General features: G+C 37.5%; 2 protein-coding genes across 7 annotated transcripts in view; both read right to left on the bottom strand.

Annotated features, from left to right (window-relative positions):
* Window positions 1–16,815, bottom strand: part of Treh-2 (trehalase-2) — a 95,556-nt gene that overhangs the window by 50,468 nt on the left and 28,273 nt on the right. For 4 of the 5 annotated variants that reach the window (XM_062676393.1, XM_062676390.1, XM_062676395.1 and 1 more), the window contains exon 1: window positions 11,670–11,825. The exons of the other annotated variant lie outside the window; for it this stretch is intronic. The gene's annotated coding sequence lies outside the window, so the exon portion shown is untranslated. Of the gene's footprint in view, window positions 1–11,669; window positions 11,826–16,815 lie in introns of those variants that run through there. 5 annotated transcript variants of the gene reach the window in all.
* LOC134201543 (fat-like cadherin-related tumor suppressor homolog) lies at window positions 1,119–6,565 on the bottom strand. 2 transcript variants are annotated; one of them, XM_062676594.1, is made up of 2 exons: window positions 6,045–6,565; window positions 1,119–1,242 (listed from the first exon to the last, which is right to left on the bottom strand). In XM_062676594.1, exons 1-2 carry the CDS (start codon window positions 6,384–6,386, stop codon window positions 1,159–1,161), a joined length of 426 nt encoding a protein of 141 aa, XP_062532578.1. In that variant the 5' UTR covers window positions 6,387–6,565; the 3' UTR covers window positions 1,119–1,158. The 2 variants fall into 2 exon arrangements, with proteins under 2 accessions (XP_062532578.1, XP_062532579.1); XM_062676595.1 differs by having other exon boundaries at window positions 1,119–1,265; window positions 6,066–6,386.

Consider the following 16,815-nt stretch of genomic DNA (forward strand, 5'->3'; position numbering starts at 1 on the left):
GAATAAGGAAAATGATAAAAATATTGTATGTATAATATGCGGTGACTGTTAATGATTTCAGCACGCAATATACCTACACAAAAACGTACATAATGAATGTCAATTATACATACTTGATATTAAACCGGAATTCGAAAATTGTAGTAGTCATTAAACAGGATCTTATACATATGTAACGTATTTACAATTTTTTTATCGTAAATGTGTTTTTGTTTGGAGTAATATAACTATTACGTGTTACAGATACATAATTTGCCCATAAAAATTAGTCGTATTTCAGCCAACGATAATAATATCTAGTGCTAATTCTGGTTCGTTTGCAGTAAATACAATTGAAAACGATTATAAAACTTATTCTGTTCGTTTTGTTGACATTTTTTCACACATGATACTATAAATCTATATACACAGATACTACCTATAGAATCTTTTTTTTTATTATTCTACTTGCCTTTTTTCTTTTTCTTCATTTGACATGTCATATCATTTGACATGTATTAAATGATAATTTTTTAATTTTAGTCTCCTGCCCTTTTCCCAGCCTCCTGGGGTCGGCGCAACATGTTTTCTCCTTCCATACTCCTCTATCATATACCATTTCTTCGCTCACTTCCCTCTTACACATATCGTCTTTCACGTAATCCATCAATTTCTTCTCATGTCTACCTCTTCATCTATATCCTTCCACATTCATAGTTTTTTTTTATTGCCCTTGTAGGCAGGCGAGCATACGGCCCACCTGATGGTGAGTGGTTACCGTCGCCCATGGACTTCAGCAATGCCAGGGGCAGAGCCAAGCCGCTGCCTACCGCAAAACATGTTAACACTCTCTTACCAACCTCGGTTTCATTTCGTCTCATCACGTGTCCATACCACTCCAAACGCGCACTTCTCAATTTCTCTATCACAGGTGTCACTTTCAGACTTCCTCTAACATATGAGTGTGGTGGGCGCCCAAGAATACCCCCAACCCAAACTTAGCTCATGGGTGTCGTAGAAGGCGACTAAGAGACAAAGCCTGGCCAAAGCCAATACAACCTAGGCCCAAGGTCAAAAAAACCATTCCCAAGGAGAGTTGATGTCAGGCAGGCGGACGGTCATAAGAAAATTCCCAAAACTTAAAGGCAACATGTATTAAATGATATAATAACATATATACTAATAGTAATAATAGTCATTACTGTATGCATGAATGGAACGATTGCAACATTTTGCATTTTCGATTTTTTTTGTTTTACTTATGTAATGAATGATTGAATGTCAATCTGTCATATGACAATTGATAGTTGTTTAAATAATTTTTCGGTTAATGGACGTTGTGAAATGTGTGTTAAAGAATTATTGAAGAAAGGGCATTAAATGTTGTTTCTTGTTGTTTAGAAGAAACGCAATTTCGTCTTTTCTTATTTAAACACCGTAAATACCATTATAAAACAACATTTTTGCTAATATCTTGAGAAAATGGAGAAATTAAGATTTGATTTTGCAATGAAATCAATGGCGGATGGAAAAACAAACGTCATATGCATAACTTCCATTGCTACACCAAGTGGACAAGTTTTTGGAATTCCAGTCGAATATCAACCCGTAAATCTTCATAAGGTGATCACAACTACTCCTAACTACACTAGAGTAAAAAACTCTTTAGTAAAAACGCATCAAACGAGGAAAATATGGATAACTGTGACGGAGGAAATTTCAAAAACATATTTGGATGAAGAACAAAATTTGCAATTCAATGATTGTTATTTGGAAGAGATTTCAGAACAACCTGTTAGTTATGAATCGACATCTAGTGATTCTAATCACATGCTTGAAAAACTGTTAGAAAAACTACAAGAACAAAAACAGCAGAAACCAGAAAAACAAAATTTAGGGAAAATTGCAAAGGATTTTATTATAGAAAAATTCAACGGCCGTAATTCAAATGCATTACAGTGGATCAAAGATTTTAATAAAGAATGTGAACGTTTTCAAATAAACGAGGATAAACAAAAAATTGAAATTTTGAAGAACTTCTTAGAAAATGCTAGTGTAGATTGGTACAGTTGTATGCTGATGAAGCTTACAGTACAATCAGAATGGAGCAAATGGGAGAAAAAATTTTGTGAGACATTTGCGAACAAAGGATGGTCCTCCACTAGATATGCTCTTGCCTTTAAATATCAATCGGGATCCTTACTTGAGTATGCTTTAAAGAAGGAGAAATTATTGTTGGAAGTCAGGAAGACAGTGGATACCGGAACAATTATTGATCTCATAGCATTTGGTTTACCCAATTATGTGGCGGACAAGATTGACAAAGAAACATTACAAAGAACGGAAGACCTTTACAATGAGATAAGAAAATTGGAACATCTGGTGATGAAAAATAAATATGAAAAAAGGAACAGCTCATATAATTTAGATAATAAAGGGAAAAATATTGACGAAAAGAAACCATGCCCAATCTGTTTAAATGAGAAAAAAGGGAAACGGTTCCACCCAGAAGACAGCTGTTGGTTCAAAGAAAAAAATAAAAAAGCTGTGGTAAAAACAGTAAATAATTCAGAATTGGAAATAGAACTGAATGAGAAAAATCCAAAAAACTAGAAATACCACCATTAATAAAAATAAGTTTACAAATAAATGACACTTTGAAGGTTTCTGGAATCTATGACTCTGGATCTAATGTTTCTTTAATTAATGCAAGATTATTGAAAATACAAGAGAAACAGAAGACAAATGATATGCAAGTTGTAAACTTAAAAACTATTAATGGTGAGAAAAAAACGAAAGGTATGGTAACGCTAAAAATAAAAATCTACAATATTGAAAGAAATATGGATATTTTTGTGGTGGATAATGAAAATTTTAACTATGACTTCTTAATTGGTTTGGATTGTATAAAAAAATTCAAATTAATACAAAATGAAGAACTTAACATCATACAATATCCCGAAAAGAAAAGCATAATCTCAAATGAACATTGTTTTAATGAGAATAATTTAACAAATGTCGGAATTCCTGATGTACTAGGTGACAAAAATAAAGAACAAACATTTAAAAAGAGAATAGAAGAGAAAGAGAAGATAGAGATGGAACTATACTCTGAGATAGTAAAAAAGGGTACTACTATAAATACCAACAAATTGTGTGAAATTAATTTCAATGAACATGTACACATTGATGAATTTCAAATGTCTGTAAATCATCTAGATTTATATCAGCAATCAAAAATTGAGAAGTTAGTAGATAAATACAAATCTGTTTTTGCTAAGGACAAATATGATGTTGGCTCTGTGCAGGATTATGAAGCCCATATAGACTTGATGGTAGATAAATACTGCTATAAGCGTCCGTACAGATGCACAATTGAAGACAGAACAGAAATTGAAAGTCAAATATCGAAGCTACTACAGAAAAATTTGATAGAGGAATCTTACAGCCCGTTTGCTGCTCCTGTAACTCTAGCATATAAGAAAGAAGATGATAAAAAAACAAGATTATGCATAGATTTCAGAGATTTAAACAAAATAGTAGTTCCACAATCACAACCTTTCCCACTTATAGAGGACTTAATGACCAAAACAGTAAACTGTAAGTATTATTCTACATTAGACATAAACTCAGCATTTTGGTCGATCCCATTGAAAATTCAAGATAGACATAAGACTGCTTTTGTGACACAAGAAGGACATTTTCAATGGACTTGTCTCCCATTTGGGTTAAAGACTGCACCAGCAATTTTCCAAAGAATATTGAGCAATATTATAAGAAAACACAGACTATCTAACTTTGCAGTAAACTTTATTGACGACATCTTAATTTTTTCTAAAACTTTTGAGGAACATATACAACACATATCGAGACTACTGGAAGCAATACAAAAGGAAGGGTTTAGACTGAAGTTTTCAAAATGTACATTTGCAAGTCACCATGCTAAATACTTGGGTCATATAATAGAAAACAATTCAGTTAGACCTCTGAAAGATTATTTAACTGCTGTCAAAAGCTTCCCAATTCCAGAAACAAGGAAAAATATACGGCAGTTTTTGGGAAAAGTAAATTTTCATCATAAGTTTGTACCACATAGTGCAATTATCCTCGATCCATTACATAACTTATTAAGAAAAGATGTGAAATTTGTATGGACGGCAGAATGCCAGGAAGCATTTGATAAAATTAGAGCATTGCTTTGCTCAGAACCAATCCTAAAAATATTTGACCCAGATTCACCGATAAGAATTTACACAGATGCTAGTATCAAAGGAGTTGGAGCAGTGTTGAAACAAGACGATGAAAACGGCGTGAGTAAACCGGTTGCTTATTTTTCGAAGAAATTAACAGAAGCACAGAAAAAGAAGAAGGCAATATACTTAGAATGTCTGGCGATAAAAGAAGCAGTCAAATACTGGCAACATTGGCTTATGGGAAAAGAATTTATGGTATACACAGATCATAAACCCCTGGAAAATATGAACATTAAAGCTCGAACTGATGAGGAACTAGGTGATTTAACATATTATCTATCACAATATAATTTTGAAATTAAATACAACCCAGGAAAATCAAATCAAGAAGCGGACTGCTTAAGCCGAAATCCAGTCTTAGAAGCAAATGATAATAACGACGATTTTTTAAAGGTCGTAAATTTAATCGACCTACAAGAAATAAAGAATGACCAGCTAACAAATCCAGACCTAAAAAAAGAAAAGAATAAGCACATATTAGAGAATGAAGTTTATTACAAGAAAAATAAAAGAAGAAATAAGATTATACTGTCAGAAAAACTTAGCAAAGCTCTAATAAAAAAAGTCCATGACACATACTGCCACATTGGAAGAACCCAAATGACAAATAAAATAACACCATTCTTTTCAGCCAAAAATATTACAGCAAACATTAATAAAATGTGTGATGCGTGTGAAACCTGCATTAAAAACAAGTCCAGGAGGAAGTCGAAATATGGTTTAATGTCACATTTGGGACCAGCCACACACCCGTTTGAAATTGTATCCATCGATACTATTGGGGGCTTTGGAGGATCCCGATCAACCAAAAGGTATTTGCATCTTCTAGTGGATCATTTCACACGGTATGCCTATATTTGTACATCAAAAACTCAAGGCTCCAATGATTTCATTAAGCTAATGCAAAAGGTAACAAAAAATTATGACGTTAATATGGTATTATCAGACCAATACCCTGGCATAAATTCAAAAGAATTTAAAGAATTTCTAAAGAATAATAATATCAAAATAGTTTTCACAGCTGTTGATGCGCCTTTTTCGAATGGGCTTAACGAAAGATTAAATCAAACACTAACAAATAAGATAAGATGTAAAATAAACGAAAGCGATAAGAAGACATCTTGGACAACAATTGCACAAGAATGCGTAGAAAAATATAATGAAACAGAACACACAGTTACAAAGTTTGCTCCCAGGTACCTTCTAGAGGGTGAAAATGTGAGTATTCTACCACTACATTTGAAAACAAGTTGTACAACAGAAGATTTGAGAAGAGATCGAAAATTAGCCTTAGAAAACACAATAAAATCTCACAATTATAATAAAAATATATTTGACCAGTACAGAGAAGGGTATAAATTGGAAGAAGGAGATAGTGTTTATGTGGAGAATGGAAATAAATTAAACAGGAAAAAAATGGATGAATTGAGAACAGGGCCATACAAAATACTAAAGAAGATTTCAGAATCGATCTATGAAGTTGACACCGGACACAAAAAAGCAGAATCAAACCTCTACCATATAACAAAGTTGTCTCCAGTGTCTATCTGATATGATAAACAATTGTAAAACCATTCACTGCCTCTTACAATTGTCTTTTCAGCGGGGGAGATGTAATGAATGATTGAATGTCAATCTGTCATATGACAATTGATAGTTGTTTAAATAATTTTTCGGTTAATGGACGTTGTGAAATGTGTGTTAAAGAATTATTGAAGAAAGGGCATTAAATGTTGTTTCTTGTTGTTTAGAAGAAACGCAATTTCGTCTTTTCTTATTTAAACACCGTAAATACCATTATAAAAATATAATTATAAAATTATCAAAATTTACGGAATTAACAATGAACTTTCTATACAGCGAAGGTGTCCCGTCTGTCGCGCTCACGTTCAGCACGCGGGAGTCGGCTCGGATGTCGTTCAGATCGCAGGCGAGACTCACCACGCCCGTGCTCGAATCCAACGAGAAGCAATTATCATCATTGCCGCCGACGATTCGATAAGAAACCACGTCGCCAGCATCAAAGTCAATAACCGAGAGCGTCACTATTTCCGAGCCGATGGCGACGCGGCGCGGGACGTAGCCCACGCAGTCCACCCTCTCGAACTGCGGTCTGTTGTCGTTGACGTCGTTGAGTTGCACGACGAGTCTCATTTCGGCCTGGCGTCGGTACGGGAGTGTTAATTTTAGTGAATGTATACATAGGTATACATTCACTAAAATTAAATTAATAGTTATTGTATGAATACTTTAATCCAATCTGTTATTACCAGTTCCGCGTTACATTTCAGACTATTTTCCATGGTATGGTATGACAACCAATAAATTATACACTAAGCAAAAACATCGCCTTTTTTGTTTTGTATTTTTAATTTAAAAGCACGTTTGAATCTTTCCCTCAAAATTATTGATGATTTAGACACGTAGTCGTAGCTATGATATTTACGTTCCAACATAGAATATCAGTATTTTTTAAAAGGTAATATAAATACAGTACAATAACACGATATTCCAACATACTTATTATTACTGTTACTGAGTTACTGATAGATATGTAAATTATAATGAGACAATATGTGCTTCAACGAGCGATATTTGTAAAAATAAATGCCTTTTACCTTCTTTTTTTTGAATATTTACAAGTAATGTAGTTAATTAAGTTTTTTCCGGCTCATTAGACACAAACCTCACGGTCCATTAGTCAATTTAAAACAACTAGAGGTCCCGCAGTAGTCGAAATTCGACTATAATTAATTGGTATTATAAGTTTGTAAACTAATATGATTGTATTTTATACTTCTATAATCACAAATTTCGCCAAGGCTACACTATAATTTTTTTTTAATAAAGACAAACAATATTTAATCTATTCTCAATTTGACCACAGACGTCAAGAACAAAAGTTTGACAATAAATATATAGTATGCATGCGTGTGTGCGTCAAATACATGGTATGTAGTGTGTGTAATGTTTTCTTTATCGATTTAATGTATCTTTTATGCATTATTTTAAAAAAAATTTTAGCATTGTGCACTTCTCTATATTCCCTATAAGTGTGGAAAATTTCATACTCCTCCGTCCGCGCAATTTTCGTAAAAAGGGATACAAAGTTTTTGCTTCACGTATTATTATATAGGTTTAATTTCCAACAAAATGGCTTCGTAACGCGTATTGATTCAGATGTTTCTAAAAATCAACAGGTCATTTTAAGTGGTAGTATAGTATTTAATGAATAGTGAACTGGATAAATTCAAAGGTAGCACAATAAAAAATAGTCACCTTATGATCAACATCTCGGTCCTACATCAGCTTAAAATGGAGAACGCTCAACGCCTGTCTGCCACCTGTCTTCAACGCATATTGCGCTACTTTGGCCACGTTGCCCGCAGAGGTGTAGACAACTTGGAACGTCTGATGGTCACTGGGAAAGTAGAAGGAAAACGTCCTAGAGGCCGGAGCCCCAAACGTTGGTCCGACCAGATCTCCGAGCAAACCAGCGGACCACTTAGCGCTGCACTACACCAGGCAACTGACCGGAACCGATGGAGGCTGACACTCGACAAGCTAAAACGGAGTCACGATCCTCAGCAATGAGGGAGCGATGGAGAAGAAGAAGAATGATCAACGCCACCTCTCGACTGTAGTATTTACATAGTAGATACCAACGTTAAATACGTCACGCTAGATGACGCTTTGCTCTTTTAAAATAGTTCATAGCAAGTCGCAATAACCTCTGAGCGATGTCAATGTCATGGGCGAGGTTTGTCTGGGCAGCTTCCACGCCTACCGACGTAAATTTACAAAAAAAAATATCGGCAAATATTACGTAATTGCGGTTCATCAATCACACGTGTTGGCGTTCACTCAAAAATCTCCACTGTTCACGATAGAAAACTGGCAGCTCGATTTTAGGTGTTTAATATATTTTTAGAATATTAAAAACTAGCGACCCGCCCTCGCTTCGCTTCGGAAACATTAAAACACACATGAAACCAAAAAAATAAAAAAAAAATAAAAAAAAGGGCTCTATGTTCATCAGGGACAATGTCGGCTTCTAATGGAAAAAGAATTTTTCAAATCGGTCCAGTAGTTTCGGAGCCTATTCGAAACAAACAAACAAAGATATCTTTCCTCTTTATAATATTAGTATAGAAGTATAGATTTAAACAAGCCACTTCGTCCTTTAACTTCATCATTAACATAATCAGTCAATGTTGTTTCCTTTCTTTTGTCGTTCAAGGGCCCAGTGTGCTTAATGCGAGTTTTTTAAAGTTCTCGATAAGGGTAAAAGGTAGGTAACTCAAATTTGTATCGAGTTGGAACGTTTGCCTACGTTTGACGCTAGGGGCGCTGATCGAACTGCATACAATTAATATGATTAACTTTTACGCTATCGAGAATGTTAAAAAACTCGCACTACGCACACAGATTCGATGCGACAAACTTTAAAGATAAAATAAAAAAATAAAAAAAACATTTTATTTCGTACAAGTGACAAAAACAAAAATGAACACAATGTGATCTATGCTATTAATTAACTAATAAATAATATGTTTGTTAAATAATATTAGGTATTATTTCCCACTTGCAAGAACCCCTCCTCGTGTAAAGACCTCTTCAAAGGATAGCCAATCTTCTCTAGATTGTGCAATTTTAACCCAGTTTGTAGTGGCTACTTTCTTTATATCGTCTTCCCATTTAGTATATGGTCTTCCTCTCTTTCTTTTTCCTAGTGGGCCCGTCCATATTGTTACTTTTTACCCATTTCCATTTTAAAGTTAGGCTTGAACTAGTACATCAGTTGCTTTGCTAATTTTTCTGATTTTTTTGTGACGGATTTTCTGAATTTTCTTTAAATTTAGGATACTACGTTCCATACCTCTTTGGCATGTGGCATGACAAACATTATATAATACAATTGTGATAATAAGAGGCTTTTTTCACCCTATATAGTATTGTTTTTATTCACAATGATATATCCAAGATACAGGCCGTCTAGTTCGAGAATCTTACTCCTTTTATCGATAACATTAAATAATAATAGATTTCATACAGAAGGCGATATTCACGTTCTAACCATTCAACACCACTTGGATTCCAGACTAAGTTCACCAGTCTATTAGAATGAAAACAAATAAAAATCTTCCCTTAAAACACAAAATCGAAACGAGAAGATTATTTTAGAAACGTTAATATTAAAACTTCACTTTCGTCATTGAAATATCTCACGCGTAATTATGCGGGGATCAATTAAACCCGTGTGCTTATAATAATATATAACCTGGCAAAGTTTAATGATCTAAGGACAAACTGAAGGTCATATTGTTTAGGGGTCGTTTTCTTTCGGCGGTTTTTTATTGTTAACAACCGCCATTACTGCGACAAATCGAAATGTCAGAAATGACAGTAGAATGCGCGGGAAATACGAAGTTCAAATGAATCATTTGCGAAATTGTACATTAAAGCCGTTTTGCATAATGCGATTAACGACGCAAACTTCTTACGTAAGTAATTTTGTAATTAGTTTTTATAACCTTTGCGACCAAACGCCTTTCATTGTTTTCGATTTCCCATAATATTTGTTATTCAGGATAGTTATAATATACGTTCAGTAATTAGTAAAAAACATATTATACCGTATCGTCGTCTATCGCATATGATGCTATCATTAAATTTATTATTATAGAAGCTAATTTTAAAGCAGAAACTTTAACAATTAATCTCATGTTCTTCAATTTAAGTGCCTAATAGTGTTGTATACTGATATGCCCTCTTAATAACATCAGCGGAAAAACGATACAAGATTTTATTTGAACTACCTGCACTATTCACAAAATATCGACAGTTAACAAAAGAGAATTCAATTTTTTTTTTAATTCTTACATGGGTGGACGAGCTCACAGCTCATCTGGTGTTAAGTGGTTACTGGAGCCCATAGACATCTACAACGTAAATGCGCCACCCACCTTAAGATATAAGTTCTAAGGTCTCAGTATAGTTACAACGGTTGCCCCTCCTTTCAAACCGAAACGCATTACTCCTTCACGGCAGAAATAGCCGGGTGGTGGTACCTACCCGTGCGGACTCACAACAGGTCCTACCACCAGTATAAAGTAGTTTTTCGTACTATAGTAATACACATTCATAGTTTAAATGCGTATTAAGGATTCTCTCTGGTGATTAGCACACCTAAACGCGGGGAAAAGGCTGTGTCAATGTCAACTCTGGTTTCTCGTGAAGATAATTATTCAATTTTAAAATGAAATGTGTATGAAGGAAGCGAGATATAAACGCATATGAACGGAAGCGTACATAAATGGAACTTGTTACGTCAATTTTAAACTATTCAACATTTATCATAGCGAATATCACGACAGTAAAAATGAGCACCGATTTTCTTTAAGCGAATAATTGTAAATAGACATGCTTTAACAAAAACCGACTTCAAATAGAAACAAAAAAGGATATTCCCAAAACAAATTAATATACACTAAAAACAATGATCATCGAAATCGATTGGCGTGATATTAAGTTATTCATTTATTTGTAGCGCACGTACTTAATGAAAATTTAACTTATATAGTTTTCTCATGGATACCATTATCGTAACTGGATGTAACGGGAAGCGTCAGCTTTCTAATAAAAAAAGAATCATCAAAATCGATTCACCCAGTCAAAGATAGGTAACAAACATTAAAAAAAAACATGCAATCGAATTGAGAACCTCCACCTTTTTTGAAGTCGAAGTAAAAATAAATTTAGATCGCGATTTGGAGCTTACAATTAATGTCACTCTGCCTGCTCAATTACAATCAGCCGTCGTGAGGTTTCAGCACTGATTCAACAATTAAAATTAGATCAAGATCGATGATACAAAACGTCGCATGGGATATTATAAACTTCACTATGCAAATTGCGCTCCAATGAATCAAATCGTCCGTCAACCTAGAAAAACTTTGCAGCTAGCCAGGTCTGTCTGAATCCTGTTATTGGCAGTGTGTGTGTATCTGCCACGTTAATTTTTTTTTATTGCCTTTGAATCCATGCGGCCTACGACGAGCATACGGCCCACCTAATGGTAAGCGATAGTCGTCATGGACGTCAGCAAAGCCAGCGACAGAGCCAAGCCACTGCCTACTATTAAGTTCTTTCCGCAAGTCTCGTTTGAAGAAGGACACGTCATATTTGACCGTATCTAGGAAGTCGATAGAAATTTAAAATACTACAAAAACACCAGTACCAGACTAATACCAGTTTTAAGTGTTTGGAAAAAATTAGTTGCCGTTGCGAATTTTTTCGTCAGACAAAAGCTACCTATATCGCGAACGTAACGTGTATGCGTACTATACAATATCAAGGGTAAACAATTCGTGCCAAGCTATTTACGACGAAGCCGCCTCAAGATCACGGCGAATAGGAACACAAAAATAAACTTACCCTGCGTTGTAAATAAAAAACACGAACCACAAATTAGATTATTCCTTGACAATGATTAACTTCGCGGTCGCTGTTCTTTTAATGGACGCGTCCGTCTCGTACCGAGGTCGGATATCAACTGAGCGGTTTGACAATTGTAATTTCAACGCACACACGGCCCGTACGTATGAAAGTGACGTGTATGTATAGTGACTTCTATATGTGTGCGTGTTTGAATGACGCGCGTTCAAGATTGCGTTTACCTGTGGCTCGTTTCAATCAGGATTTTAGCATATTTTTTATGGTCACTTAAGCAAGTCTGTTCTGTGAAGGCAAAGTTAGAATTACTTATAGCGTTGGCCCAATTTTTCCGGGTAGGGAGTTTGTTTGAGAGCTTTTTTTTATTGCCCATGTAGGCAGACGAGCATACGGCCCACTTGATGATATTGAGTGGTTACCGTCGCCCATGGACTACAGCAATGCCAAGGGTAGAGCCAAGCCGCTGCCTACCGTACGCTTGTAAGTGTCAAAAAAATATCCAGTAAGCCAGTATTTTCAGTATTTATTAGAAATTAATTCCAATTGGGAATGCAGATTAATTTTGTTTCGCTGGTACTCCTCAAGACTCTATCTCTCTTTGGTATCTGTTGTAGAGTTTACATTCAATAACTTTGTTAAATGACGGTTGATTTTAGATAAATGCTTTTGAGTTAACCTGGTTCGCTCTCCGAACTTCGTAGAGTGAACAACTAAAATTATAATTTTCGATCAATAAAACGGTTCTCTTTCCAATTCAAATAGAACAGGTTTCTATTCAAAAGAAAATAGAACTAAAATTTATTTTCACGTCTTTTTCCTTTCACTTACATGTTTTTTCAAATTTGGTTGCAATTACCTCGTTATGTGGAAAATAGTAACAATACTAAATAAAACTCTCAATATAAAAATGTACTAATGTAGACCCATAGTGTTTTGTGAACAAAATCAAGAACAGTCTTTATTACATTATGAAAACTCTATATGTAGAGATAGGGCTCTACATTTTTTTTAAGCAGAATGATATTCTCCGTTAGAGTCAAAGTTGTAATTTAATAATAAACACTAAAAGTTTCTTAGCTTTCGCAAACATGATTTTAACCGAATCTCTAATTCAATACGCGTACTTGAATTTATTTCTGTAAATCCTTTGGGACTAAGTTGAACGAACTCGACAATTATTTCAGTGATTTTATTTCTTGGCAGCATTTTGAAAATCTTTTATAAGTACATAAATATATACAACGGTATTAACTTTTACTTTTCAGTTTATGAATTGCAATGCATTGTACTGCTTTACCTACGTAATGAGAAAAACATCGAGCCAAATGGGTTTTATTCAATTTTAAAATACAATGCGTCTCCCATTTGTAGATTATGTAGATGGTTAAAAATATGTACTATTAGAAATCAGAAGTGAAAGAGGGTTTTTTAAAAATAAGAAAATGATACTCTAAGGATGATTTATCAGAACGAAAAACAATTACGACAACTAGAAATTAATTAATCACGACACCACAATAATTAGCACTAGATAACACGTCCGTTGCATCCGAGCGCCCGCAGCCAAGTGACCGACGATCTAAACCGGCCGGCTAGCCTGGCGCGATGACGTGACTCTCGCCCCACCACCTGACGTCACTGAGTAGAGGGGGCGGGTAGTGACAAATTCTCTAACACGGCCTCTCCTGACAGCTGAACGGCCTCGTCAGCTTGGTTCCCCTCAGGCTGGTCTCCCTCGACCACCCCAACCTGGTCTTCCTGCTCCTCTTCAACACGATCACCATGGGACTCATTCTCATTGGATAAGTGCCCATCGTATTCATCGTAATCTAAAACAGAAAACTCTTAGTTAAGCTGCTCAATGTTTGTTCTTGCTATTATTAGTAGTCACCCACTCCAACCAGACCACAAGTGTGCACTTCAAGTGATCATATCAGAATAGGCGGCCACCAATATCCGTATACGTTAGGCACATACGGTTTGAAAAACGCTTAAAGTTAATTGTTTCGCCAATGAATGAGTCCGGATTCTCAGACACTGAGTAAACAATCACTTGCGTCATTGTCAATTGCCAAATGCCAAATGCCAACAAACATTGATACATAACCGTTAGCATTACCATCCAATAACCACTATCGGGGTTTTTAGAGGGCAATATCAACTACGAAGCGTTGCCACGATGTCGGGGCACTGCCACAATGTCGGGGCAGAACAACAGCCACAATGTCGGGGCATTGCCACAATGTCGGGGCAAAACAACAGCCACAATGTCGGGGCATTGCCACAATGTCGGGGCAAAACAACAGCCACAATGTCGGGGCATTGCCACAATGTCGGGGCAAAACAACAGCCACAATGTCGGGGCAAAACAACAGCCACAATGTCGGGGCATTGCCACAATGTCGGGGCAAAACAACAGCCACAATGTCGGGTGCGACTAACGCCGGGTGCTGATCAGTAGGGGCGCCACCAGCAGGCACACCCACCAAGCAGCGGATCAGCGAGACGCCTCTGCGCGCCTCGGCCGGCACGCACCACCACTGCCTCTGGAGACCACTTGCCGCGCCAGGGCACCATGTGCAGTGCCGCAGCCTGCGTTGTCTTCCCGTAGTCCCCACTGAAATCATTGAACAGAGGCATCCCGCTCGGCCATACTGACCGGATCGTAGTAAACCGAAAAACTGAACCATAACAATCATTGACAACACAAGGTCAAAACACAATCAGAAACTATAACAACTCATATCGTATAAAACGTTCTTGGCCTGGCTGTCTGCGCAGCTAGTGTCATTTATGCCACCCATATTATCATTACTACAAATGATAAAACCAATACACATCACTTCACAATATAAAGTCAGCGACTCTCAGGTCATTACTAGACCAACACAACAATAGTCTCCTTTGAGACCAAGGTATCCGCTATACCACCAGCCGCCCATCGCCCTCTGAACAACTCACAAGTGAATTGCAGTTACGACTACGGACAAGTGCGTACAGTACGACCAAATAGTGATGGTATCAGCTATACCACTCGATGGAGGTACTCTCACCTCACTCATCACAGTCTTCTACGTTTAACTCTTCAGTAGCACTACTTAGAGGCAACTTTTCTTTATGTAATCATGAGTGTTATAGGTTCTATTACCAGATTCAACTACATCATCATCCAACATCATCATCATTATCATCAAATTTTACTAACTTAGCCACATTGCTTCTATCGGTGTCGAAATCATTCAAACTTCTGTGAAGTCTTGCTTTAATGTTACGAGACTGATCCAAATAAAAATAATTCGACTCACCAGATTGTTCTAATTTTCCCAAAAATTACCCAATATTACGCAGCTACCGGCACGTCGCTTGCGTGCTACTGCCGCAGGAACCATCGAGGGGCCCGAGCTGGTGGCAATGCTCGTGAGGCACCATCCTCACCATTCGATAAGGTCCACGGATTCCCGGATTTAGATTTCCTATAGACTCTACCTAGTTCTCGGCGAACTTCACGGCTCCGAGACACCTCAGTCATGACATCACTAATTAGCGTCCTCACCACAGGTGTGGTGGCGTCTGTTCCCACCAGAAGCTGCAGGGCAGATATATGTTGTCTTGCGTTTTGTGATGTTCAGAATGAGCTGTAATCTCAAAAGTTCAATTGACCATTTTGCCAACACAGTCCCATCTACTTGTTTGATATTACGCGTCACTGCTGACAACTAGTGCCCTAACCCTACAAGGACTTGGTCTAACCTGACCTCCAAAAATGAAATCAAATCGTGAGTAGATTAGCGTTCGCGGCTCTAACCTGAGGGCCCATTATGCCCCGTATCACTATTAAAGTTCCAAGTTCTATCAGAAGTAACCCATTCACCTAGCCACACCTTTGCGTTTGCCCTTAAGCAATTTGCCACACGTGACAGAGTCTCATGGTCGGTCCACCCGTTTAAATCCTTTGCACGGTCCACCTCCATCGAGTAGCTCTTGACTACTTATTGCCTCCATCCGGCAAATAAGTGGGACCTCCATCCGGTACCCAACTTCAACACAAAACACTAATGCGTCCATCCGACACGCAAGTGGAACTTTTTTTTTCTAAGGTTTCTTGGGACAATGAATTTGCTTATGGCCTACTTTCCCGCACGTAAAGCAAGTCAATCGATCGTATTTAACATCACGCTTACGTGAATTGAACGTGCTAGTGGTTGGTGGGCGAACAGGATTGCTAGGAGCAGGTGCACCCTTAGGTTTTACACATATACCGACGAAAATTCGACCAAATTCTTTGACTGCAGCTTAGCGTTGACCGTCGCCGCTTTTACTTGAGGATCGGAAATGCCTCGAATCACTATGGCGGTTTTTAATTCGTCCGAAAGCCCCTTGACGATGTTTAAACGTAAAAGAGACTTTCGTGCGTACTCTGCATACGTGGTGAATTTGTTGGAGTTTGTGCTCATTACGTCATAAAGGACAGTGGCCATATCAACCTCACGTGGACACAACGATCTAAACTCTGCTTTAAAATTTGTCCACGAGCGGTCTCCGGTCATCCACTCGTCTAACCAAGTTTTAGCATCACCACGTAAACAACCACCAATTCGCCCTAGGCATTCGCGATCGTCCCAACGATTTAATTCGCGAGCTCGATCTACTTCCGTACACCACGCGTCAAATTCATGGACACTAGGGTCAAAGTTTGAGATGTAATAATGCTTAGATCTTACTTGAAGCAATGAAGAAAGCGCACCAACAATACTGTCCGCCGTGCCAACGCTCTCATCACGCAGCGCCTCGGAAGCTTGGCCCGTTCCGTGCGTCTCCGCATCAGCCACGGACACCTCGTTGGCCCCCGAAGCCGACGTCGGAGTGCGCCCTCCAGCGCTCGGATGCAGTAACGGAGTCGACGTTAATGGTGTCGTAACCGGCAACCGGCCCTCTAGTGCATTTAACCTCTCGAGTATTTGATTTAACGGATCGCACCGCACACTATCACGACGGCCAAATGAACTATCGCGGCGCCTGCGCAGAGTTTCTAAGTAAGGAGATCTACTGTGCGCATGGCGCGAACGGTTGCGTCTACTCGAACCATTATCATTACTACGCGATACACCACGACGTTCACGTGAATTCC

Source organism: Bombyx mori, chromosome 27 (assembly GCF_030269925.1).
Source record: "Bombyx mori chromosome 27, ASM3026992v2".
NCBI classification, from domain to species: Eukaryota; Metazoa; Arthropoda; class Insecta; order Lepidoptera; family Bombycidae; genus Bombyx; species Bombyx mori.

Coding starts and splice junctions, on each gene's coding strand:
- LOC134201543 (XM_062676594.1), bottom strand. CDS start 6,386: ATGAGACTCGTCGTGCAACTCAACGACGTCAACGACAACAGACCGCAG. Junction 1,243..6,044: donor TAAATTTTGATAATTTTATA/ATTATATTTTTA, acceptor ATCATTCATTAC/ATAAGTAAAACAAAAAAAAT.